The sequence below is a fragment of the Leiobunum rupestre genome, chromosome 4 (assembly GCF_980474605.1).
Source record: "Leiobunum rupestre chromosome 4, qqLeiRupe1.1.hap1, whole genome shotgun sequence".
Taxonomy (NCBI): domain Eukaryota; kingdom Metazoa; phylum Arthropoda; class Arachnida; order Opiliones; family Sclerosomatidae; genus Leiobunum; species Leiobunum rupestre.
The window spans coordinates 22,847,974-22,875,532 of NC_143387.1; the positions used below are offsets into that span (position 1 = coordinate 22,847,974).

A 27,559-nucleotide genomic window follows, 5' to 3' on the forward strand; every position below is an offset into this window, starting at 1 on the left:
CACTGACAGCCAAACTTTAACACTACCGCCTTTCCTGCAGGAATTCCTCCTAGATGATTTATTTATTTACTTGGAAAGCCTCAGGGGCTTATGCCCAAGCTTCGGAATACAGGTAGTAGGAACAAAACCAACAATAATATAATAGGTGGTTTTTTTTCGCTTGTCCGGGGACAAAAAGTGTAAACTTTTTACCCTAAAACGTTTTATTCGCCTGTTCTCGGGGTAAGATTTACCCTGTCCCGAATTTTGTTCGCTTGTTCCGGAGTATTAGCTTGGAGTAGAGAAGTTGACTGGAGGGGAAATTCCCATATCTGTAGCATTGAGTCTCTTCCCCCATCAATTCGGCCTAAGCCCTCCCAGAATGAGGGCGACACTAAGGCGCCCCTACCGCGGAGCAAAGGATTCTGGGTAACGTTGAGCTTACAGACTTCCCACCCTCTTTTCCCCTCCAGTCAACTTCTCTCCTCCAAGGTATTAGGGTTACACTTTTTACCCCTCCTCGAAAGGAGGTGTAGAGGGAGTAATCTAGTTTTGTCGTCTGCTTAAATTTCGTTTCACGAAAATATGATGGGGAAACTTTTTATAAATAACCTTTAACCTTTAAATACTCCCTTTCTACTCCAACTCGTTTTTTTCGTCAAGACAGAATTGTAGTAAAATGACGTCATATAGCTACACTTTTTAACCTGCTCAAAAAACCCAGAACAGGCGAAAAAAAAACACCTAATGACACTACAAAAGAGAGATACAAAAATTACTAGTATACAAAGAAGCGTTTCAAGGTCATTTGGCTTTGAAATATATTGTTTTGCTACAATCCCACTCGAAAGCATTATTTTCTCCAATGCCGAGTTTGATCTTAAAAAAAAGCATTAATTTCTTATTTCTAGCGCTGTTTATAATTTTATTATTTGTACATTACTGAACTTCTGCTCTTTCGACTGATTTATGTTGCGGGAAATTTAACCTTTTAAGTATATTTATAATATTTTATTCAACGGATATTAGTTTTAGACTTTAGTGCTAAATGTTTATTTAAAAAAAAATGCTGTCTAGTCATTTGATTGTTAGGGGAAGCCGATCATGCAGCAAAGTTTCTCGGTTTTCCAAGTGCTTTTCTAATAATCAAACAGTAAGTGGTACTGATTTAATTTAAATAAGTTATTACCTATTGTTTAGTACCATGTCCCTCTGTTTGGGTGCTCCATTGGGTAATGCTATTGCAATATGAAATTGTTTGCCTTATTTGATTTTATGTTGAAAATGGAATTGCAGGCTGTTGCTTTTTCTAGGTAGCCTGACAAACATACTCTGTGACCTCATCTCCCATTTTCTGAAAACATTTCATTGTACTAAATATGTTTCCTTTAGAGTATTTTTGATATAGATGGCAATTTGAAGCTACAAAGTTGGAAAATATTTGTATTATTATTGCAGATTCTAACTAAATTAATTTTGAGCCTACGGAAGACTCATTTGCTTGGACATATTTTCTTTGAAATATCTAAGAAAATAGGGCGAACTTTGTATCTGGCATTCTTAGACTTCAAAAATGCATACGATAGTGTGAATCGTGATAGTTTGTGGCAAGTGCTTTTGGAGAAGGGAATACCAGTAACATTCGTAGGACAGCTTTCTAACCTTTATTTTAGTTGTGGGTATGTGTATAATTTCAATGGCTATTTATCCCAAACCATTGGAAGTAGGATGGGACTAAGTCAAGGCTGTCCTCTATCCTCTGTATTGTTTATTGTTTTCATTGATGATTTGGTGAGGGCAGTTGAGAATCTGACTGTTGGAGCGGAAATCCCTGGAACTCATCTCCCCCTAAATTTTATACAAATAACTTGTCTTTTATATGCTGATGACGTAGTCCTTTTGGCTAATTCTGTCCAGAAAATGCAGTGTATGTTGGATGTTTGCTCTACTTTTGCCATGGATAGAGGTTTGAATTTTAGCATGGAAAAATCCAACATTATGATCTTTAGAGGCTGTACAGATGTTAACGAGCCCATTGATACTACTCTGCAACTTAGTAATAACCCTATGTCAGTCGTTTCTCAATATGTATATTTAGGGGTTTTGCTAAGCTCTCAAGGTCATTGTCTCGCTGAAATGGAAAAGAACATTAAGAGCAAAGGTAATAAGTTGCGAGGGGCCGTCACCAACATGGCTAACCGCTCGTACAATAGATACTCTGTCGGCAGAAGTCTCTGGAAGGCCGTAACAGTTCCAGCCCTCACTTATGGTATAACGGATTCAGTCACCAAATCTTGCGCCCTGTTATTATTTTAGTTTCGCCGCCAGGGCGATTCAGGGCGCTTGGTGGCCAATATAAAGGCGATTACACCAGGTGCCGTGCCCTGGCTGGTTAGTTTTTTGTCCAACTTGACAGACTATTCGTCTTCATTTTTTGTCCCAAAAAAAGAAAGAGGGAAGCAATAGACGGTAAAATAAATTCCAATCGCTCCCAGCCTCTGAAGGGTTTTTGAATTTGGGGGTAGGAAAAAAGGGGGAAAGTTTCGTGACAGCATGGCTGCCAGCCTCCCCACTTCGCGACTTTAATTGTCACTTAAGTCATTTCAACCGTTTTTCACGTCTATTACGATTGATATCAATTAATTATTTGTATTTTAATTTAAAGAATTCAAGTTATAGGTAAATTTACAGTTAAACAACCATTTTGTCTAGCTTTTATTCCCGAAATATAACGGTCAGTTTACTTAGATGGCGCCACGTGCTCTACGAAGAATCACGATTTAGATAATTGTCACTCGGCGACAGTTAAAAATTGGTCTCTGCGCATGCTCCAATACCAACCAATCCGGTGTTCCCTCCCTGGCTAGTGTCCAGTTTTTATGTGGCAATGACGGTTTAAAATTCCACCCCCATTTATTTTACCGTCTATAGAAAGAGACAATGTGTCATGATCCACTTATGCTATAACCTATTCGCTAACGAAAACTCCGGCAGCGCCCCCTATCCACACGGCGCGTAACTATATAGTGTTGATCAGCATTCAGCAAATAGTGGTGTGCCACTGATGAGATGGCATTATATACATTTTAACAGCGAATTAGTGTTTTCTTGGTAAGTAGGATTGAATGTCAAGTTTAAAGACATATTGTTTGGTTCTAATTATATACTGTCATTAAGATTTGAAGTCGTTTTGGATTTACTTAAAACATTGTTAGAGTGGGCCTTGGAGCAATATTGTTGAAATAAAAGTTGACATCTCAAAAAGGTATGCTAACATTTAATTGGTATTCTATTATATTATTCTATTTTAACCTCTTATTTATTCCATAAAAGTGAATCTCACCATGGTTGAAATTTGGAAGAAGGAGAACGGATGTTTAGAGAAAGCCCAAAAGGATCTTTCAAGTTTTTTTTCTCTCACGAAGAAGATGGCCTAATTTCAATCGAAGGATTTGTAATTCAGTCGAGCGCACCAAGTGGGGAACCACATTCCTTAAAGCTAGTATTGAAATTGGAAGATAAAAAACATGTAATTCAAAGTGTCAACTGCTCCTGTAAAAGCGGGTAAATGTTTTTATTTATAATTATTGTCTGTGGTGTGATGAAGAATAAACATCATATCCCAAAAATGTAATAATAATAATAATTAGCAAAGCAACCCTTAGTTAAAGTATTGATTAAGGCATAGCAGTTAGCTATTTGTAGTACCATGTTGCTCAAGCTTCACTCTCCTCTTTATACTTGGGATTTTTTGAAATACAAAAGCTGGGTTTCCAGCAGCGCTGGAAATACGAAAATGGGAACTTCTGCTGATTCATCTCCATAGACAAAGTTTGGTCAACTGCCCAAGATTGGCTTTTTGAGTTTTTAAGCGCCTTTGGAAACCCAGAGCTTGTGTACGCGATATCTGTCTCCTTAAGCGCAGTTACCCTAACATATTTAAAATTATTTTTTAGAAACTCTGGATTTTGTAAACACAGTGTAGCAGGTCTATTTTACATAAATCGGTATGAAGAGTTAGACCAGCTCCATAATGAGATCTCTTGTACATCAAAACCTCAAAAATGGGAAAAAATGAAGGCTAACGTGCAAGCTCACTATCATTCACAAAAAATTAAAGATTTAGATTGCGTTAGAAAAGTTATGAAACCTGTTTTTTGCATTAACCGCTTAGAAAATTGTGAAGAACGAATTTTATCTAGTCTCCCTTACGAGCCAATGTGTGCAAGGCATTTACAAAACATAGTCAAATTGTGCAATTTTTATTTCAAATCATGTACTGTTGACTAGTAATGGCAAAAGTGGATATAATATCCACTTTTGGTAATGGTAAATATGATTTTTAAAAAAAAAAGTTCCTATTTTGCACTGTGCCAATTAGTATTATATAAAAAAAAGTAAAATGAATTTGATCAATTAATGTTATAAATTAATTTTTACTTGGAAGTCTTATTTATAATAAAAGATTTTTAAACTTATTTGATAAAAATTAATAAAATAATCACCATCGTCATTAAATAAGATTTAAACTTAGTCATCAAATTTATCATCTGCTAGAATTGGTTTTAGTAAATTTACTAATCCACATATGACCTTCAGAATTTCATCACAGTAGGGAACTAAATCAAGGTCAAATTTATCATTTAAAATTTTAAATAATTTGATTCTTTGAATATTTCTCTCCACGTGAACACGAGCGGATGCAATTTTTTGATTTTTTACATTTTCTTCCTTACTAAACTGTTTTTTTTTCTCTCAAAAATGGAGGGATGTGTAGAGCTATTCCATTGGCCGCACATTCATCTTCAATAAGGAAGCCTAAATTTAAGTTGAAAGGAGTTTTAAAATATTTTTTTTTAACATATTACACTTTTATGCATACCTTTGTCAACCATAATTCCATCAATAAATTGTTCACAAAGATTTATGACCCCACTCTCAATGGTGACTTCCTTGTCGCTTACCTTTCCACCCCAGGGGTCGCTAACGAGCGTGATCATGCCAGAAGGTGAAATTCCAATGATAATTTTTATTGTGTGAGTTCCTTTATAATGGCTGTAGGTTGCCACTCTGTCGTGAAATGTGTTGGGCTTCATCATAGGTACTTCTGAACAGTCCAACACAATGCGAGTATTATTAAACTCTTTAAAACATTTAGGAAAGTTACTTCTGATATTTTCTATATCCGGCCAAAAGATAAATTTCTTTAAAACTTCAGCAAGGGCACAAAGGGTTCTTTTGAAATATGTTGAAACTGTTCAATTCGAAATGACAAATAATGAAGCCAAAGCGTCAAATGTCAAATTTGACTTAAGCTTCATTAGGGTTAACAACACCCTATCTTTTACAGGCATTAGAAAATTAGCGAGCTCGCTCTGGTTTTCAAGCCCTAAAACCTCACTTGAAAGGCTTTCAAATAGTTCTTTCCCAATGCCAGTAAGAGACACAAAATCAGCATTTTTCATTCCATTGCTTGAAATTCCAACTCTTGACCCAGCAAAATACTTTCCATGGTCCAAATAAACTTGAACACCAATAGACGCATTCGTTACTCTAGATGGTTTGTGAGATTTGTCCTTTCCTTGGGCTTCAGTTGTTACTTCAGACGAAACATTATCATCCGGAGCTGGTTCACTTGCGCTTGCAACAACTTTTGGAGCAATGGAATCTGTTATTGGCGATGTTGAACATAGAACTGCTTGATTTAAAATTAAATTTATGTTATTATTCTATTTATTATTTCACAAAAGTTTACCATAAAATAAGAATACCTTTAGAACGCTTTACGTAACGTTGAGCTCTTTCTTTTATTCTAACTTCGGTTGATTCTTTAATTGGCTTACATGGCAATTTTTGGGAGGGAATGGAGTTACATTTCAAACGTCTTCTTACAGATCTACCATCTATTGATGAGTTTTCCGATTAATTTATTTTAAAATAATTAATATTATTTGCATCTCACCATTTCTTTCCAAGAAGTCATCATCTGTAAAATGGGCGCTACAAATCTGAGCCCACTTACTAGGCCTTTTCCCCGACTTTATCTTTGTTAACCATACATTTAAAAGTTTCTTACAACTTGGGAATTTATGAAATGATAATCCTGGCTTTGGTTCTTCACTATTTTCTTCAGTTTTACGTTTTTTAAGCGCAGTATTATTGCAAAAAGGGACCGCACAACTTCTCCCACCTCTAGCGTTAATGTGAACCGCCATATTTCTTGGATTTGTTTTGATTTTGATCACCACTATACGCCGGAAAACCAAGCTGCAGGGGTAGCGACGGCAGCGCCACCTATACCCGTTTCGCTAGCGAATATAAAAGTATGCAGTTTAACTTCATAAATATTTGAAATTGATATTTTCCAAAGATATTTTTCTTAATTTTCCCAAAAATTATCAACATGAAATCCTACAGAATTACTATTTTTACTATAAAATATGTTTAGACTTTTCCTGTGATCACCATGTAATTAGTAATTTAAGTTAAGGAATAATGAACAGTCATAAACCTTCAATTAAGATAAATATTTGGTCTTTCATTTGGCTCTCAAATTCAACGCTCTCCAGATAAACCCAATTGTGCCTTTACTTAGATAAGGAAATATATCTTTTGAGTCATTTTAAACTGAGATAGTGCCGAAGTAGCAGATAAGTTTATGACAGTGAAAATAGAAATCTCTTTTTAATTTAAGTGTTTTGTATGGGAATAATATTAAAAAAAAAGGTCGAAAAAACTTCAAGTTTTTTAACAATTATCAAAAAGCAGTGATTATATATAAAATAAATATATAATAAAATGTTTTGGTCGCATGTAGTCTTCCTTATTTGGAAATTTTACTCATTTATTAACTCAGAGGAGTAAAAGCCCCCTTACAATTTTAGTTTAAATTGTGCACTAAATTATTTTAATTTATGGCCGTAGGGATCCCTGAACCTCACCCACAAAATCTTGAATCCCTAGATTTTCGTGCTCAACTTCGACCTGCAGGGATGGTCAATTTTTAAATCAGGTTTCCCCAACGTTAATAAAAAATACTTTTTTCCTTCCCATTGAAGCGTACCTAGTTCCAGAAATTTTAGCAAATTTTAAATTGGAGGAAAAATCTGAACCCCTATAATTACGTAGCAACAAAACACAGAATATTTCGGTTTGATTAACTATTCTGTTATCTTGTAGTATTTTGAATAATACTTCCTAATCAACCTGACCCAACCTGGTTTTTCAAGTTATTGTTACCCCGACCTCCACTGAATCCTCACCTCTTGTGATCCCTAGTTGGCTGTGGACAAAGTCAAGAGAATTGGTATTATAGACTTATGGTTTAACGTACTAGTTGCTTGATTTTCAGTTTCAAATTAGGGTTGGCTGATTTGATTTAAATCAAGTAATGTTTTTAAAAAATCATTGATTTAAATCAATTTATTTTATTTTACGAATAAAAAATGGCAAAAAATAGGTTCTTAAAAAATTTAAATTCATAGAAAATATAAGCAAACTAAAATGTAAAATAGTAAAAATTCAAAAACTTACATTTCATATATTAAAGTCAATTTGATTGAAAGTGAAATTTTTTACCAAATACTACAAGACCGATGTTACCTGTGTGTATACACTCTTTTATATCCGGCCATTTTATTACAGGTCTGATTTCAAATAGTGCGTGCAAGGCCGCTTCACGCGGTCAAGTGCACGCGACGTCTCGAGCTGATGAGCACGTGCAGGCGCCCTTGCCTGTACTATTTTAAATTAGGCCTGTAATGAAATGGCCGACTTGGTAAACGAGTGTATAGAGACTTCGAAGTAATTACGTTTTTATAGCGCAATGTAATAGTTGTAACATTGTGAGCACCATTACTGGAAATACATAATAGCCTAGGTTACTTTGGGTAAATACCATCGGTGACGTCACCCTATGTTTCACCTAAGACCCCATAATGCTCACATCAATTAATGAATAATTAAGCCTTTTGGTTAAGAAGGCGTAATCCCTAGGGGTAGGGTGGGTAAGGTTGCACCTAGGAGCAACAAACACGCTGCATCGCACACAAGGAGAACGCCGCTAGCCTTTAAATACGATAACGCAGTGTGTGTACATTACAACCAAGGGTACAACTTTCATTGGACGAACCTTTACGATGAACGTTTTTCGGAAAGGAGTAGACAGGTGCTAAAGCGTCTAACCAATGAAAACTTTACACAAGAAAATGCACGAATTTTTACGGTTTGCGTTCTCCTTGTGTGGGGTGCTGTGTTCGTTGCAGCTAGGTTGCACAATCATTCCTTGAACTACTCCGCTTGTGCGACGGAGGAAATTACATTCCTAGAAGATCACAAATTCGCTCAAGGGGGGCGTTGTTCGATACCTTTTCTTTATTTTTGGAGTGTCATATAATGGCTATACTAATAAAATGTTAAAGTAAAATTGACGCTATAATATTGACAGTTCAAAAACGATTGTTTAAATGTTAACACTTTTAATTATCAATCTCGACGTAGGTTTTAAAGGGAGCAATAGACCCTACAAATGAAGAAATCATCAATGGAAATATAAGATCAAGTAACATCAAAAGGTTTTACGAAACTTTGATGTCTCAAATCTTCAGCGGTGGAGGCGAGAAATCGAAACACCGTCACACAGTCACCAATAAGAAGATGCTCGTGCGGAACCGATTGAAGATGATTTTTGACGCGGACTCTCCACTTTTGGAGTTTGCTCCGCTTGCTGGCATTGAAATGGATTATGGAAGTGTACCAGCTTCTGGTACTGTTGGAAGTAAGTTTGGGCTTTTTTCGATAAGGGTCATTGGAAGTCAATTTTGTAGCCTAAGAACGGAGATTTCAAAGGTTTCGGAATCTTAATTAAATTCAGCGATGGCACCTTTTTATATCTTTTAATAAAAATAAAATTAATCGATTTTTTTATTCAAATCAAATTTTTTGGTTTTATTAAATGTATTTATTTTTATACTATTAATGGCTCTTTTCCCTTATAATTAGCTGATATTTTTCTTTTATCAGTTAGCTAATATTGAATTAAAGTAAATCTTAATTAAACTTAATTACTATTTAAGATATTAGTTTTAATTTTAATTTTTGATAACCTTTTTTTCCGATTTTTTTATTCCTCCATTGAAATACATTGTGTGATTTAAATTAATGAGTTTAAAAAAATCATTTCATTTAAATCAAATTGATTGAAATTGATTTAAATCAGCCAACCCCGATTAAGTTATTCGCGAGGTGATTTCAATTTTGTCGAAATCCGTATTTGAAGCCCAAAATGTTTTGGGTTTTTTGAAAGTAGATCTATTTATTTGATATAAATAAATGTTGATTTAAATCGTTTTTTTTTTTCATTTTATTTTTATGGTTTATGCCTGGTTTCTTGAAAGTGTGCATTAATAATTTGAGTGCAGCAGTAATATAATCTAAATTTTAAATTAATCTTCAGTAAATTTAATTATTAATTAAAAATTAAATTTAACTGAGCTTTCCCTGAATTGACATTGTCAGAGAGCTTACGTTTGTGCATTTCCATTAATACATTGATGATTTAAATCAATGATTTTTTGAAAAATCTCTAGATTTAAATCAATTTAATTTAAATCGGACAACTCTGTCTAATGAGGCTTAAACTTTGAGAAATTAGTGTTGAATGTTGGACCAGAGAGTGTATTCGCGACCTAAACGAGTCTAGATGGCGTAGTGGCGCTAGCTTCACCGAGGTTGTGCTTAAGATAAATTACAGATAAATTAAAGTCATAAGAACGTTTTTTCTTAAATAAACTTATCAAAATATAAGTATACGATGCAAAAATTATATTAAAATGGAAGTATCATTATTTATAAAGTAAAATTTCCGAATAACAGTGAGGAAAAACTAATAGCGTCTGCTTCTATATTTCAATGGTGAACCAAAGGAGTCGTGCCATTTGCGGACATAATTTGTTTATGAAGCAATCCATGGCAGTTCCATATTTCAGGTGTTATTGTTGGGTTTTCAAGCCACTGACTCTGTGACTCACAAAGTAATTGTAAAACCCAATTTACTTTGGGAGGTGTGGAGTGTCCTCCTGTAGTGTGAGCCATCCATAAATCACTCTTTCTAACGGAATATGAGCTAATGCCGCACACATTCTCACGTGCATTCGAATATCTTCATTTAGATTTTAATCAGTTACCAATCGCAAATTTTGCACCTTCCACCAAAGACTCTGATTGAAATGGAAGTTGCAGCCCGAGACTCTTGTATTTCCAAAACGCGTCGTACGATTTTTTCCCCCGTGAAAATGGCCACTAGTCCTTAACGTTTTAAGGCGCTAGTAGTATAGCCATTCATAGCGGCACGCGATTTAGAACGACGCAAAAATTTATCAATTAGTTTTTGATATTTAGAGGTTAATAAAGCGCTTAAATATGTATTGTTCTGCGCGATATTGTTCATCAAACAAAATAAATAAATTGTCGTTTTATTAAGTTTCCGTAGGATAAAAACCGGCGAATACGCGCTTTTAAAAGATAAGCCTATTCTTATATAATAACTTCCTTTAAAACTTTTAGTTCAAAAATAAAAATACGGAATACTTGCGCATAATCAATACTCTCTGCTCTGTTCATTTTACTGACGACTGTTTCATTAACGTAAAAACCAAAAATAGACCACCACATTAGCTATACCAACTATATTTTGGGATAATGAAGATCAAACACCTAGTGTCATACTAAAGGTAAAGATACATCTTCCCAGGGCTGGCTGATTTAAATCAATTTTTATATAGTATATTTGAAAAAGAAAAAACCTCTCCAATTGCTATAATTTAGGTTTTAATATAATCTTTCTTGTACTTCCTCCTAATGTTGCATTGGATTCTACCTGTGGGTGGAGATGACGCCAATTTTTTTTGTAAAGTACCAAAATAGGTTTTAAAAAATAAAAACTTCTATATGGTTATTAGCTTAAATTGAATAAATTAATTATACATTGCATATATGTAGATTAAGTCTTTAAAAAATGAAAACATTTGTTTTAGGTTAAATTATGATACTAAATAATATTAAACTTGGAATTTTTAATTAAAACCAAAAAATCCATAAAAATCAAAAAAATCCATAAAACTCCTTAAAAATAAAAAATATCAATAAAAATCCGATTTATTTTATTTTTTAAATAAAAAAATTGCCAACCCTGCATCAAGAGAATTTGCCTCATATTTATTGACAATTGATTATTCCAACAAATAGCTAATTAATATGGGCTGGAACGTAGTATTTCAAGAGTAAACGCGTTGGTTTCATAAGGGTCGGAAGTAATGTTTAGAGAAGAACGCGAAGATTGCCAACGGTTCACAGAATAATGACACAAAACTAATCCTCCAAATGCACAATTATGTTTACCCTAATACAAACAATTACAAAAATTGTAATATAAAAATGAAGTATTTTTCACGAAAAACATTACCAATAGATGAAGTAAATTACAAAGGTAAGAGAACTTTCAACCCTAATTTATTTATCTCAGCCAAACGCATTCACACGGACCACAGTTATTTTTAAAATCATGACCATGAATATGGTAAGATTAAATAGTTATATATATATATATGGAAATTTATTTAACTAAACTAGTCAAATTGTTACACTAGTTCCGAATATAGTAGTAGTAGTTATGGTTTTGGAAAAACAAGTTAAAGATCAGTCTGTCGAAACTAAAGCATTTAAAACCAAAAAAGTTTTAACATTTCCTTAAAGACTCAATAAGAAAAATGCTCAAATTCGTAGAATGAAAAAGCAATTTACAAGTTTAAAAGAAAAACTAGTAGACAGTAAAATGATTAGTGACATCACAAATGGCTACAAGGTTCTTAACAGACTTTGCTAAAAAACTCTTGGATTCGAATTAAAATTGGGACAAAGAAAGGAAAAGGTAGGAGGTACTCAATAACGCCGAAGAAATGGGCTCTTTCCCTATTTTATCACAGTCCTCAAGCGTTTGGAATGTGGCAAGCTGTGTTATGTCTTCCAAAAAAAAATTAAAATTAGAGAAATCGTTGGCTCACAGGGAAATGGCACCTGGTTTTGACCATAAAACTCTTGAAGCCTTGAAAATTAAGTTTCAAAATAAAAAAGTCAATAAAACAGTAGTCATTGTTTCTTTTGATGAAATGAGCCTAAAAGAAAAACTAACTTACAATCATAGAAATGACACCATTGAAGGTTTCGTTGATTTTGGTCCATATCGAAGATAAAAGCAGTACGCAAATCAGGCTCTCGTCTTTATGGTTAAGGGCATAAAGCTCAAATGGAAATAACAAATTGCTTACTTTCCTACAAAATATAGTTGCCCTGGACAGACTTTAAAGATTTTGCTTCAAGAATGCATAACTCACCTAAGAAATACTTGGCTCATTGTGGTTGGTTACCAAGGGACTGTGAATAATCTCTTAAAACCAGCAGACTCAAATTGTATCGATTATTTTGATGATTTCAATTTACACATTTATTCCAGTAAAAAATCAGATCTAGTACCAGATGAAGATTAGTACGATTTTGAAAATCATGGGGTCTTGCAAGGTCAAAGGAAATGCTTGGAAGAATACATTAAAATTTGCTATTCCATTGAAAGCCCAAAACTACTCGAAGAAAACGTACTTAGTCATATTTCCGGATATTTAATCCAGCGCTGTTATTCAAATCACCAATGTTCATGCATCAGTCAACTCAAAAAAGACCATCCAATTCTTGATCCAACAAATGTGCTTGCTTACTTTAAAGCTTACAAATCAACGAAAATATCTTCTTTCGGTGACATAATCTTACCCACTGAGAATTTTCGGAAACTGGTGACAGAGCTCCATGAAAAATTTGACAGCAGTTTTAAACTTCTATTACACATGATAAATATTAATATTGTCAGTCTAGAATGAGCGGCTTGTGAGCTGACAATGAATTTTTCAAAAATTCCCATCACTGGTCTATAAAAAACCTTCATTTTTCTTTGAAATGTACTAGTTGATTAATTGAAATAGTGGTACGAATTGAACTGAGGAATCATCATCCTTGAAAGTGCCTATGTAAATTACAAGCCTCAAAGAAGCACGAAAACTAGGGGCCCATCAAGAGTAGGGCTCCATGCATCAAAAGCTGTAGGAGGATGTCGAGGACCCCAAAGAAGCTCGAAGTCTAGGGGCCCACCAAGAGTAGGGTTCCATGCAACAGAAGGGGGAGGTGGATGTTGCGGGCCCCAAAAGAAGCTCTAAGACTAGGGGCCCACCAAGAGTAGGGCTCCATGCATCGAAAGGGGCAGGATGATGTCGAGGGCCCCAAAGAAGCTGGAAGACTAGGGGCCCACCAAGAGTAGGGCTCCATGCATCGAAAGGGGTAGGAGGATGTCGAGCGCCCCAAAGAAGCTGGAAGACTAGGGCCCATCAAGAGTAGGGCTCCATGCATCAGAAGGGGGAGGAGGATGTCGAGGGCCCCAAAGAAGCTCGAAGACTTGGGGCAGAACAAGAGTAGGGTTCCATGCAACAGAAGGGGGAGGTGGATGTCGCGGGCCCCAAAGAAGCTCTAAGACTAGGGGCCCACCAAGAGTAGGGCCCCATGCATTGAAAGGGGCAGGAGGATGTCGAGGGCCCCAAAGAAGCTCTGAGCCGAGGGGCCCTGCCATAGGTTAATAACGTGCGGTTTGAACCATTACAATACGCACGTAGCAATATTATTTTATTTCTTAAGGATTCGTTAGTAACGTGTAAAATCTTTTATAATATTTCAGTGATAGGAAAAATTCATGGTCTGTATTGTTTTGTTGGTGGCAATGACGCGACAGTCAAAGGCGGTGCTCTGTATCCCATTTCAGTTGTGAAGGGACTCCGGGGACAAACGCTATCTGTCAACAACTATCTTCCATCGGTTATCGTTGTCGATAGTGCTGGAGCGTTTCTCCCTTTACAGGTAAAATATTGGACACATTTACAAAATTGTTAGTAAATTGGCCTTTTCAGTTTACATCGCGAGAAACTGCTGGAATTTCGTCCGCTAAGCGGCCGAATTTTAATTTAGCAGACGAAATTCCTGCATTTTATAACTGCTCACTTCTTGAATCCGTGTAAACTGAACGGGTTAATTGCTTACGTTTTACGAAGCGTTGCCTGGATATTGATTGAAAATAAATTCGCAAATGTAATTGAAATAAAAATATTTCGTGACCTAATTTTCATATTTGTGTAATATCATGTTATACTTTTCACGTAATCGTACATCATAGAGCAATTTGAAAATTGCTTACAGGAAAACCAACATTTATAGCTAAGCCTTTTCAGGGTTGATATTAATTTATTGTTTTGGTGGGAAGGGAATAAATAATAATTTAGTACAAAAAATAATTTAACACTATTTTAAGTTGAGCCCAGGAATCATTTGGCTTAAAATAAACGCGAATACATTCTCGCGGTGTTTAGATAATTTAAAATGTCTAACGTTTCGGTCTGTTTGCAACATCTGGTATTTAAAAATTGGCATCTAAAATGGCGTTACCCCAGTGAAAGTATCTTAGTTATCAAATGTATTTCGCTATCGATGTTTCAGTTAGTTGAAAATAATTATTATAATTATTATTTTTTTTACCAGGCGGATATTTTTCCGGATCGAAAGCACGGTGGAAGGTCATTTCGTAATCAGGCAGTTTTTTCTTCAATTGGTATTCCACAGGTAAGGCTTTAATAAACTTTTTTTTATTAAATTTCCGTCGAGTGCCCACAGAAGAATTTTGATTAATATGAATACCAATTTAAATATGATTTAGGCCTAGATGAAATGATTTAAAAAAATCCGTTATTCAATTCGCCTTTCAAATGTAAAAAAAGCGATCGGTAAAAGTACTAATTAAATTGAATTACGATTAATTTAAATTAGTTTACGTAAATTGTTAATACGTTTTCTTGGGAAAGATAATGGTTTAAAAATAAAAATCAACAACCCCAGCGCGTCTTTCCATGGCATATATATTTGGTTGCTCATTCGTAGAGCAGCATCTTTATAAATATATCATTCCCTAATATGATTTTATTATTGTAATTGTCACTACGTTTCTGAAATGAGATTGTTGGTTTTAGCTCTCAATAGTTGCTGGCAGTTGTACTGCTGGTGGAGCGTACACTCCCACGATGACAGAGGAATGCATCATCGTGAAAGATATAGGCCTGATATATCTGGGCGGACCGCCATTGGTAAAAGCTGCTACCGGAGAAATAGTAACAAACCAAGAATTGGGAGGTGCGGAAATGCACTCCAGGTATTTATTCAATTTTCTCTTTTTCACACAATCCTAAGGGATTTTTGTATACTGGGCCCACGTACATGTACAGTGTAGCCGATGCCGCCGTATTTCACATAACTCTCCAAGAATTAGGCTTAGAAGGAAATATCATGCCCTCGGTAGCCCGTTATGAATTTTGGAGATCGGGTGCCCACAAGCTGGTCATTTGCCCATTTTAGTGCTATGGCGATATTTAACTTCATACATACTTTTTTTGTTAAATTACGACCGACTTGTTTGAAAATTATATTTTCAGTTAGTACTGAATATTTCTGAACTACGTTCGGGGGACCTCATAGCCCGCGTACGCACTATTGTGATATTTGAATTTCGTACCAATTGATAGAGGCGCAATCTAACTCCAAAAAACATTTGCGTTTCGTTACCTTATTTCCAAAACCATGTAATTGGACATTCCCGTCGATGCCCATGATACGTAAATGAGTTCATATCATTCCTATCTCTTTTCCGGATCAGACAAGACCACAATAGGTCTTTTTCCATCGAAACAAAGTTATCCGTCGGTTTCAGATGATTATCTACAAATAGTTGATTTTAAAAAATAAAAAGTGGTCTTGCCCAACTTGTTAAAATGTTGCTCTTACGTCACAAGACACAGCTTTATTAGTATATTTTGCGCACGAGCGATTTGCACGCGCGCTAAAAAAACCTATATTCCTCGCGACTGTAGCGCGCGCTAGTAAGCTTGTGAAAGTAAGAGACTGTGACGTAAGAGCAACATTTAAACAAGAAGGCCACGTTAGTTTATAAAAAGAACTATTCTCAATGGACAAAATTGCCCTAGTGGTGGAAAAATAATGTTTCTAAAAGTGTGAAAATATTTTCAGAAAACGCTGAAATTTCACGATTCACGAATCAATGTTGCCCGGTGTATTTACTTAGTCATATAATTTTCAAATTTCTTTATTAAGTATTTTTCGTAAAAAATCACTTGTTTGAACCAAAAAAGCATCCTGTATTTTAAATTTTCATATGACATGGTTTTATAGGTTTAGTGGCTGCACCGACTTTTTTGCTGAAACCGAGACGCAGGCCTATCAAATGTGTCGTGACACAATACTGACGCTTAATTTGGATGGCTATGAAACCACTGTGTCGGCGAGGGAAAACGCAGAACCTTTGTACAGCAAAGAGGAGCTCCCCTGCATCGCGGGGAAATTGGTCATTTCAAAAAATGACATTTACAATGTGAGATGTTTTGGTTATAATTTTAAATATTCCTTTTAGCGCTCTCATAGCGCTCCCGAAACTCTCAGGACTTCCTGGTAATGAAATCTGAATAGGAAATAGAACACGAAATGGCATCTGAGAGCGCTCCTGGACCTAGATCAACGGGCTCAATTTGAGACCAGGCTCAGGTATTTTAAAATAAATAGTGTGAGCCTGAGACGAGACCGATAAGTTTTAACGTTGAAACCGAGCCCTAGCTGAGGTATTGTGGAACGCATACTGTAACTAGTGAGTCCGAGCTTGAGCCCCTGTTAAAATACAAATTATTTCGAGCTCGAGCTTGAACCCATTTCATGATTCACATTACTCGGAGCTCGAGCCCGTGCCCGTATTAAAAATCAAAGTACTAAGAGCTCAACCTTGAGCCCGAGCTTGAGTCTGATTTGGTTAGTTTTAATATCTGAGGTGAGCCCGAGCTCAACTCATGATTATGATTCAGTCCGAGCCCGAGAACGATTTAAATACTGTTTTCGCATCTGAGGTTGAGCTCGATCTCCTTCGAATTCGTGATATTGTTTAGCCCTAAGCCCACGTTCGAAATTTATTTTGCCAAAAAAGAAAAGGGCTAGAAGCTAGCGCGGCTTAGAAAAAACACTAATTGGGCTATTTGATAAATAAATTGTTGAGCAACTTGAACAACTCTAAGAGTACAGAGCTGTCGAAAGGGTTTAATTATATCATGTTGAGCAGAGCTACAATATAGTGATCCCGAGCTTGAGTTTGTCTGAGTATTTTGAAACATCGAGCTCGAGCTTGAGCCTTTAGTAGTTTTAAAACATAGTGAGACCGAGCTCGAGGCCGCCATTTTATTTGTAAGTAACTATAGTGAGCCTGAACCCGAGATCACAAGTCGAATTGTAATTGTTGCGAGCCCGAGGTTGAGACCATTTGTAAATATAGTGAGCGCGAGCCCGAGACTGCTCGTATATTTAAAACTACAGTGAGTCCGAGCCCGAGACGGTTTGTAGGTTTTAAATCTACTGAGCTCGAGACCTTACATCGGCGGGGAAATTTACATTTTGAGCTCATATACGAATTCAGTGAGGTGAGCTCGAGGCTCGAGCCCAGCTCTGGGCGTTGACCTATGCTCCTGGAGCCCAAAAACAAAACTATCTAAAATCTGGCAAGATCCTATTTTTTTTCTACAATTTTAGAGGGCTTATTTGCTATATAGACGCGATGTGGTAAATTTAAATCCTGAGTGCTGGGAAACTATCGTACACTTTAAAATTAAAAAGGGAAACATAAAAAATTGGACCTAAAGGTACTGAAATTTAAACTATACACAATAAATTTACTACTATAATGGTGAACTGTGACTGATAAAGTCGATTTGCGAGGAAAAGTCGTGCAAATAGAAATAGGTCAACGAAACGACAATTTCGGCAATCAAAGCGATACATTTTCGATTTCTGTAAAATTAATTGAAATCCGCTTAGTGGAAAGCCCGCTTAAGAATTTGGAATTCCATCCAAGAGTGGTGGGAAAATGCGCGGGAAAACGATGTATTTCTACAATGAATATTTCTTTCTTTTTAGGTTCTTGCTCGGATATTGGATGGCAGTGCCTTTAAAGAGTTCAAGGCTATGTTTGGTCAACATTTAATTACGGGATTCGGTTACATTCACGGGTACGCCACTTTCAGGCCCCTCTCTACCATTGGGCTTGGTAGGGCTCAGCTCTAGGGCGCCGTCTATATAAAAAATACTATAAAAAATATATAAAAGAGTGCCTAATATAATTAGCCCAGGGGCGCCTGAAAGCTAAAGACGGCCCTGGCCACTTTTACTTATTTAGTTCGTGTTAAGTACCATCAGTTGGTGGTCCAGCACAGGTGGGGGGCGGAGGTAACGGGGCATAGCTCATCCATTGGCTGGTGTGCCCCCCCCCCCTCTTCAAGCCGCCCGTTCTAGGTCGTTGCTAAGACCCAATTTTAAAAAAGATCTAAGACATGAAATATTTAAGGCCAAAAGTCACCACCTTAAGGTTGCCATAGTTCAAGGAAAAGTCAACGAGTTCGAAAATAGGTCTATAAGGTCAGGGAATTTTAAGAATTTGAATTTTATAAAGGAAATGTTAATATATTTATGTGACTAATTCTGTGGCTCTTAATTAGTTGCTTAAAAGCTCTGGTAATTTTTTAAACGTTGCAATAAATAGTTTTTTTTGTTAAATCATAACCTTGAAATACATTTACTTCTGCTAAAAGTAAAAGTTGTCTACTTTTTCCCTAAATGGTCAGGGACAACTTTTTAAAGTGGTCAGGGAATTGGAATCTTAAAATTTTTGGCGGCCCTGGAGAAAAAAGTTGATTGATAGAATCTATAATAAGAGCTGATATCCCCAGCATATCCATAGTATCGCCCATAATAATAATTATTAACTTATGATTATTACTATAGCTTTTTAATAATTTGAAAATGTGTAGTACAGGGCGAAAATAAAGCAGTTCAATATATTTTTTTTGTACATAGGCACTTAGTGGGCATATTTAGCAATAGCGGATATCTGTCATCCGCAGACGGAGAAAAAGGTGCCCATTTCATCGAATTGTGTGACCGAAGAGCAATACCCCTCATATTCCTGCAGAACTCTGGTGAATGCGGAAACGACGTTTCCTCCGATAGCGGTAAATCTTTCACTGACGGGCCTTAAAGTGAATATAGCCTGCAAAACAATCTTTACCTTTACAAATTTATCTGCACAGTGGCGCCAAACATTTCTAAAGCCAAAGGCAGAAGCGGCCAGAGCTGCAAACGTGGGTGTTCCACACCAAATACCTCAGGTTATATTCCCTTTAAGAGCGCTCCAGGATAAATCTCTCGCCGCCAAGTGTTGATTTGCACATGAACAACGAAACCCAGAAAAGGAGTATAAGCTTCAACGAGTTTTCACGAAAACCCCTACACTTCAGGGGATTACCTTATGTTATATTCTTTTAATAATGGAAACGGAATTATTTTTAGTTTGTCTTTAGGTAATGTATCAATTTAAAATAATTTTGGTTTCTCCATGTTGACCTTTATGTCGTCACGGCTTTCTCCATGTTGGGCTTGGTCTTAACGGTTTTCTCCCTGTTGATCTTTATTACTTCGTTATTTAATGTTTTAAAAATGCAGCACCGTACGTGTAGAATTGTTCAAATCGATACTAATGGCACAAAATATAACCGTTTCAGTTTTTCACTTTGAAAAATCTTTCGATGAAAATGATTTAATCCAATTACAAATTTCTATTTTCATTCAGGAACAGTTTTGAAAAACAGAGCTAAAGTCATAACTGCGGTATCTTGCGCTTCTGTTCCTAAAATATCAATCAACATCGGTGGTTGTTTTGAGGATGACAATTTTATTATGGTAAGGGTAACATTACTCAATTTGCGGGAAGGGCGTATAGCAACATTTAAATAGTTGGAACGGGTAAAGCCATTCAAACTCTAGGGACCGGATGGAGCGCTTTGATACCGATGAGCTATCTTATGAACCGTCCCTAGCGAATTAAAGGCTTTAAAAGTCGCTCGATGACTTAGGCCTAGGGTGGTGCCTTGGGTATTAGCCTAGCTGATTATTAGCACTAGTTATTCGGAATCATTTGAGCTCCTGATGATGTTTTCATATAATTATTATTGAATAGATTATCGACTCTCCCATCGATTGAATATTGTGTTGTGTAGCAGAAACGCCTTAATGAAAATCTTACGAAAAACTGCAATAGACCGATTCACAAATTTTATACAGGGAAACAAAGGCTTAGAGCGAATTTCTTGGAGGTTAAATTTTATTTCGTTTATTTATAGTAGATGGTGCCAATGTAAACTTGTTGGCGGGAAGAGAATAAATAAATAAATACCTTTGATGTATTACGAAAAACAACTTTTAAAACTAAGTTAAGCAATGCAATTTACAAACGTTCAACTTTGTAAATTATCGGCAGTCTGTTGGCGCCATCTGAAAGGACTTTGTTTATTTAAAAATCGGCCTCCAATGACGTTCCGCCTGTGAAAACATCTTCTCCTTTATCAAATGTGTATTCGTGTATACGCATTTTCTTATTGATAGTCAATACAGCGGAGCCAACACACCCCTCTTTCATCATTTGTTTGATGGGTGACAAAATCAGCTAACCAGCTTTATTTAATTTCAGTGTGGTATGTCATTTAAACCAAACTTCGTACTTTCGTGGCCTCTAGCTCATAGCTCCCTTCATCCGCCATCTGAAAGACGGGTAAGCATTCTTAATAGTATTGCTGTCCAAAGCTTGATGATTAGGCCTATGGTGGTGCCTTGGGTATTAGCCTAGCTGATTATTATTATTATTATTATTATTAATATGTTATATAAATTATTATATAACGTATGTTATTTATAAATATATGTTATTTATAAATATATGTTATTTATAAATATATGTTATTTATAAATATATGTTATTTATAAATATATGTAATTTATAAATATTTGTAATTTATAAATATTTGTAATTTATAAATATTTGTAATTTATAAATATTTGTAATTTATAAATATATAAAGCTTAAAATATTTTTATGAGAGTGCGCTTTAAAAGAATAGTATGCTGCTATCGTGTTTTTTTATCATAAGCTTAAAGGAACTACTTTAACCCTATCCGAGGTGCCTACCCCCTTCGCGGCGCGATACCAGTTGGGAAATTTAACTAGTTACGTGCGTAAACGGACCCCAAAAGTAGGACCCGTTTATTTTACCGTCCACACTATCGCGCTTTTTTGAGGTTCTTCCCCAAGTACCAATGTTTCTCGTGAACCAAGGCTTATATGTTTAATATTATGGAATGTCATTAACTTTGCAAAGTAATTATTGCCAACTCCGCAAAAAACAATTATTTTTTAATTGATGAAAGTGGAAAAACTTTGGAGGTTCTAGAAATAGTACCGTGCTTTTCAATTAGAAAAAGTGCAAAGTTCCTATAAAAATTTCCATGGTGATCAAGACGCGAAAAAATCTGATGGGGAGGTGGGCAAAATCCCACTTGGAACAGCGGCCAAATCTAAATAAAACCTCGCCACTCCGACCCTGCTTACCATCTTAGAATTTTACAGCTTAGGGCTAAACGCTTTGGTTTAACAATATATAAGTTACAAATAATTCGTTGTGTCATTTAATAAAACAATCTCCTAAAAATAACAATTGACGATTTTCCAAGTGCGTTTTTGAACCGTTTTTTTATAAACTTTTATTCTGTTAGATAATGTCTGCTGCAATGGAGTATGCAGATTACACAGATATTCTCTTCCAAGATGAGACTTCGGCGTTTTTCAAAGCTTCTAGAGTGGAAGTCGACGCTATAGTTTTGCCCGAAGACACCAGAGAAGTAAGTTTGGTGATTAGGAAGCGCACTTTGTGCAATAGCAGTTTTCTTAATACACACCAGGAGTATCCCTTGTTGTAAATTCAGAGACCTTTTTAAATGGAATTAATGCACCTTTTCTAGAAGGGGCTATACAGGGTGTTTTTGGTTACAGACAAGTTATTTTTTACGAAAATTACTTAAGGTAGAAATTTGAAATTTTTATGGTTAAGTAAATACACCGGGGGACATTGATTGTTGAAATTGCATCGTTTTCCGAAAATATTTTAACACTTATAGAAACAGTATTTTTTCACCAATAGGTGCTAAATAAATTTTGTCCAATGATAATTTGTAGAGCATCATCTGAAACCTACGAATACCTTTGGTTCGATGGAAAAAAACCTATTTTTCACTAAAAACCGCGACTTGAAAAAATGACAATCAGGGCGCCAAAATAAACTTGTTTGATCCTGGAAAGCTAAAGTCGCGCACTCATCTAAAATTTCAATCATTAGTTTTGTTGCGAATGTTTTTTAGCCTTTAAAAAACTCGGAAAAGTTTTTTAAATGTCTAATTAGACACAAATGGTTAGAGTTCACGTACATTTTTGGTATTTAAATGGAAGTCACTTTTTGTTTAACTGATTGCGGTGAACGACGATCCCCAATTTACGCGCCATCTTCTCAACACAGACGAATGTTCTTGTCCTAGAGATGGACCTTTCAACCATCAAAATAATAACCTGTGGCAGGAGGAAAACCCTCACTGGCGATTCGAGCTTCATCACCAAGTTCAGTTCAGCGCTTAAATGTTTGGGTTGGACTTTCAGGAAATAGTTTAATTGTTCCAGTGTTCTTGCGTCAGAATCTCAACGGCCAGAACTATTTGCGTTTTTTACAGAACGAGCTTTGCAGATGCAATCGACGACGTTCCTTTGACTGAAAGACGCCGAATTTGGTTTCAGCAAGATGACACCCCACCAGGTGACTGAATTCCTGAACGAGTTTCCTCACAGATGGATCGGAAGCAATGGTCCAGTTCTTTGGCCTGCAAGGTCTCCCGATCTGACACGGCTGGACCTTTTTCTTCGGAGATTTATCAAAGAAAGGGCTTACGCAACTCCTATTGGAACGAGAGCCGGATAATTGAAAATGATAGAGCGTTAATTTGATGATATGATTGTCCGAGCTCAAGCTTGCGTTGCAGCTGATGGGGTTATAATTGGACCCACTTGGTAAATAATTAGTTAGCGTGTTTGAAAAAATAATTTTAATTAATAAAACCCGAATACCGTTTTTGAACGTGCAAGCTATTCTGCGCTTATACAGTTTATTAATACTAGTACAGGTATTCCTTAATTTTAGGCTTCCGTCGATGCCCATGATACGTGAATGAGTGCATATGTTTCCCTTCTCTTTTCAGTGCAAAATGTCTTTTTCCATCGAACCAAAGGTATTCGTAGGTTTTAGATGATGCTCTACAAATTATCAATGGACAAAATTGATCTAGCACCTAGTGGTGAAAAAATAATGTGTCTAAAAGTGGAATTTGTTTCCAGAAAACGCTGAACTTTCATGAATCAATGTCCCCCAGTGTATTAACGTAACCATAAAAATTTTAAATTTCTACCTTAAGTAGTTTTGGTAAAAATTACTTGTCGGAACAAAATAAAACCACCCGGTAAATAAACAAATAAAATGTACAACGGTTAATGGTGATTTGGCGAACCTTTAATGGCACGCTTATAGTTAATGTTATTTATAATCGAACGTTTCGCCCTTTTTATTATGCCGAAAATATGTCTCCCCGTGTGCTGCACCCTCATTTTTGAAATGGTTTCTTCATACACCCGTTAAGGTTCTCTAATTCAAATGGGTACACTTTTAACATCATATAAAAATGCCGCGAACTCGGTTTTCAACAGCGCGCATGATAATAATGTATTTTATAGACGCTTCCAAAGCGGAAGTGGAAAATATCTGTTTGAAAATTCTGGCAGCTGAAGCAGATTTGAAGTATTTGTAACCGCCGCACAGTGGGGCAAACTGAGCCCAAACCTGGTCAAAATTAATACCTCAAAAACCGTTTCCAGTACTAATTTCAAATTTTTGTGACACTTAACACGTGTTGGGGGACAATTAAAAATGATAACCTCGATGACCTTGAACTATGTCTTCAAGGTCATTGAAAAATCATCCCGAGAATTGTTAGATTTAGAAAATTCGTTCCAATTAGAAAGTTGTTCCTCATCATATTTTATGTTTGAATAACTTTGGCCCGAATTCATTTGATCAATTGAAAGCCGAAAAACAAGTTGGTCATCAAGTAAACAATGCTAAACTGTTTACAATAAAAATTTAATAATTCCAAAAATTACATAAAAGAAATTCTCCCATTGGCTTAGCATAGTTTTAAGTTGAATCGACGAACTGTAAAGAAAATAAATTTTCGATTACTTGGCTTTCTGTTTTTACAAATTGAATCATATCAATGCCCATTTAGCATAAAATGTGGCGAAGAACACTTTTCTAATTGGATTTTTTTTAATATCCATTATGGTTCTCAACATAAATTTTAATAAAAGAAATATTTGTGAACAGAGCATGTTATGTCCGATTCATAATAACTTTCCTGTAGCCAGTTTAGCATTATTTACTTGATGACCAACTGGTTTTAAGTGTGGAATTTTTCTGCGTTCAATTGATCAAATGAATTCGGGGCAAAGTTATTCAGACATAAAATATGATGAGGAACAACTTTCTATTTGGAACGAAGTTTCTAAATCTAACGGTTCTCGAGATACATTTTCAATGACCTTGAAGAAACAGTTCGAGGTCATCGATGTTATCATTTTTAATTGTTCCCCAACACGTGTTAAGTGCCACAAAAATTTTAAATTAGTACAGGAAACGGTTTTGATGTTATCGCCATGGATCGTTTTTAAATTGGATACCCTTTTTAATTTCATATATCTATTTAAAATATGTACCAAAAATAGAAAATAGGCAAATATCGGCAAATGTTTTAATCGATATTGTGATAAATAATGAACATTAATGAACTTAAATCAAAAATTGTAACTTAATATACCTAAATTCATAACTAAAAGGAATATATTTGTTAAAGACCTTTAACTTCGTTTTACAGAATTCACACTATTTGAACTACGCGGCTGTGTATAATAGTTTCATAACTCTAAAATATCGATATCTACTTGGTATTGATATTTCCAAAACTAAAGACTGTAAAAAAAGATATCTTTACCTTTTAAATGAGCTTGAATGTATACCAAAAACAATGCAAAAACTAGTAATTAAAATTTCTAAAAAAATCTACTACTTCTAAGGAGCCTGGTGGAGAATAAAATTTAGCAATCAAAAATCAAACACCGGTAAAATGTGCGGTTGTTTATAAACAAATATTATAAAATAAAATAAAATTCATACGTGCGATTTATTTTTTTGACTTTGGCCAGGTTTGGGCTCAGTTTGCCCCACTGTGCGCCGTATAGTAGCGTTTCTCCCATTCATTAATGGATCTCATTCTGTTTTGCTAATCTTATCGTGGACTGAATGAACTTTCTGGGTACTATTTTCAGGTTCTCAAATTGTGCCTGGAAGTTATTAAGTGTGGCGAAAGGGTGAAGCAGTTGGCGAGTGAAAGGAAAATCAAGGTTCCCACTTTCAGAATGTAGTTACAGGTGTTAGGTTTCGAAAATTAATATAACAAAAATATTTTTCTATCATGTATAATGAAAAAGGTTTACTATTGAGAATATCTCTTTCCTGATCAAACTATTAAAGCCACATAAACTGCTTCAGAAATGTGCCCTCAATCTGAAAATGCAAATGCAATACTGTCTTTAAAAGCAATTTTTAAATAGAATATAACCTCAGGTATATGGTGTGGAACACTGACGTTTGCAGCTCACATGTAAGAGAAACGGACACTGCAGGTATCTATCGAATTCAGAAACATCAATTAAGAATAATAGACATAGCTCGTTCCACGACTACATTACAGTAGTTGAATAATCTTAGTCTTACCAAGAATGTTTGTAAGGATAATGACTATTTGGAGTCGATCTTGAGCATTTCTCCCAATCCACTGCTCGATCTGTAAGTATGCTCCTCCCTTACTATTCACACAAAATGATCCGTTATTTCATTAGTTCCGTCAAACTCACGTGGGTGACGTTTTTCTTTACCATCACTCGTGTCGGGTGAAAACTATACCATGGTGCCCACAGATCGTCTCAACATATTCATTTTTTCGAATTATAAATAAATACATTCTTGATCTTATAAACTCCTGAAAATGAAAACATGGCTTTAATGGATTTTGAATAAAGGAATGGGCCATTCTAGACTTAATTGATTATCAACAAGTTGATCGAATTTTTGCTATTTACTTAAATTCGTAAAAAATAATAATAATTTTTATACTCGTGGTATTGTGTGATCTTTAAACCTTAATTGCTCAAGTGATACTTTTCTGTTTTATATAACCTTGCGATGTATATCCTTAATGATGGTATTATTGGACGCCCAATGTCGAATGATAAATATCTATCTAATGATAACATTTGAAATCATTATTATTTTACCTTACCAAATTGTTTCCTACTTACTTGGAGAAGATATTAAAAACTGAAATTTTTAACTCAGGGAATTTTACTCTAGTCTTTGAATATAATATAATTATAATATAATATAATATATATGCTGAAATGTTGTGGTATAACAGTTTATAGCTATCACCTTTGTTTAGGTCGTGTTATTAATATAAATTTGAAATTTATGGTTGTCCCCTCGTAAAAGGCGCTATGCTGAAAAATGACGTGGCTGGTAACCCGCCGTTTAATATTAGAAAATAACTGTTTATAAAACCCTAAAAGCTATATGGCCAAATTCCCTAAAACTACTAAATACATTAACTAATATAATAAACAATGGAAACACTGTAATTAATTAGAGAAATAGACAATCAACAATAGACAAAATAATAAAATAATTGGTTCGGTAGTGACGGTTCTAATAGCTCAGCCATGGCTCAGCATTACTTTCATTCGAGTGATGAAACGGGGTATCCCTTTACACTATGGCGCGGACAGTTAGAGATAACGGAGACGAACGAGAGAACACGAAGTTCTGGGTGATGCCAACGAATGGCCTAATGAAGTCGCTTGTAAGTTAGGGATCCCGGTACAAATTGTACTTATCTACTTTGTTGGCTCATAAGAGCGCTGCACCGTCGTCCTAGGATCCCGTCAACGGAGCATAACTGGTGGCTGGACGAGGCGTTCCATCGGCGAGGTAGATTATATAGTCCGGTGGTTCACTGCTTTCATCGGCACTAATTTAAAACATTCGCGACTGCGGGGCGTAGACTTCCATCCTCTGGTCGTTGGAGTATTTCTCGGGATCGAAGTCGAAGCCGAGTTTCTTATCGGATGTCCCAACTCGAACTCTCTCTTTGCGTCCTTCGATTATTTCGCTTTTCACCTTCTCTATTGCACCACCACAGGACACACACTCTTGCCCGTTGCTTTCCACAACTTTCCAAAACTACGTCACTACCGTCCCAGGGAATTCCGCGAACTACAATATAATGAACCGAACCAACTTTCCCGATACATTTCAAAATAGTCCTACGCAAACAAAAATTTCAAACCCTTGGCGTACTTCCC

At 35.7% G+C, this 27,559-nt stretch overlaps 2 protein-coding genes across 7 annotated transcripts; one reads left to right on the forward strand and one right to left on the reverse strand.

The window, feature by feature from the left end:
* The first annotated feature begins 947 nt into the window (after nt 1-947).
* On the forward strand, nt 948-26,369 carry LOC149947182 (methylcrotonoyl-CoA carboxylase beta chain, mitochondrial-like). Of its 5 annotated transcripts, XM_090172723.1 has the most exons (15): nt 1,090-1,132; nt 2,078-2,140; nt 2,911-3,244; nt 3,313-3,543; nt 8,479-8,755; nt 13,751-13,929; nt 14,605-14,685; nt 15,090-15,268; nt 16,303-16,501; nt 18,082-18,173; nt 19,018-19,172; nt 19,790-19,899; nt 20,687-20,767; nt 21,766-21,891; nt 25,469-26,369. In XM_090172723.1, exons 5-15 carry the CDS (start codon nt 8,569-8,571, stop codon nt 25,562-25,564), a joined length of 1,485 nt encoding a protein of 494 aa, XP_090028849.1. In that variant the 5' UTR covers nt 1,090-1,132; nt 2,078-2,140; nt 2,911-3,244; nt 3,313-3,543; nt 8,479-8,568; the 3' UTR covers nt 25,565-26,369. The 5 variants fall into 5 exon arrangements, with proteins under 5 accessions (XP_090028847.1, XP_090028846.1, XP_090028849.1 ...); XM_090172724.1 differs by lacking the exon at nt 2,078-2,140 and having other exon boundaries at nt 1,117-1,132; XM_090172722.1 differs by having other exon boundaries at nt 1,125-1,139; nt 2,078-3,244.
* LOC149947183 (uncharacterized) lies at nt 4,521-6,316 on the reverse strand. 2 transcript variants are annotated; one of them, XM_090172468.1, is made up of 4 exons: nt 5,942-6,316; nt 5,751-5,882; nt 4,862-5,674; nt 4,521-4,797 (listed from the first exon to the last, which is right to left on the reverse strand). In XM_090172468.1, the coding sequence occupies exons 1-3, from the start codon at nt 6,192-6,194 to the stop codon at nt 5,238-5,240; spliced, it is 822 nt and encodes a 273-aa protein (XP_090028594.1). In that variant the 5' UTR covers nt 6,195-6,316; the 3' UTR covers nt 4,521-4,797; nt 4,862-5,237. The 2 variants fall into 2 exon arrangements, with proteins under 2 accessions (XP_090028594.1, XP_090028593.1); XM_090172467.1 differs by having other exon boundaries at nt 4,862-5,677; nt 5,942-6,315.
* Nucleotides 26,370-27,559: the final 1,190 nt, after the last annotated feature.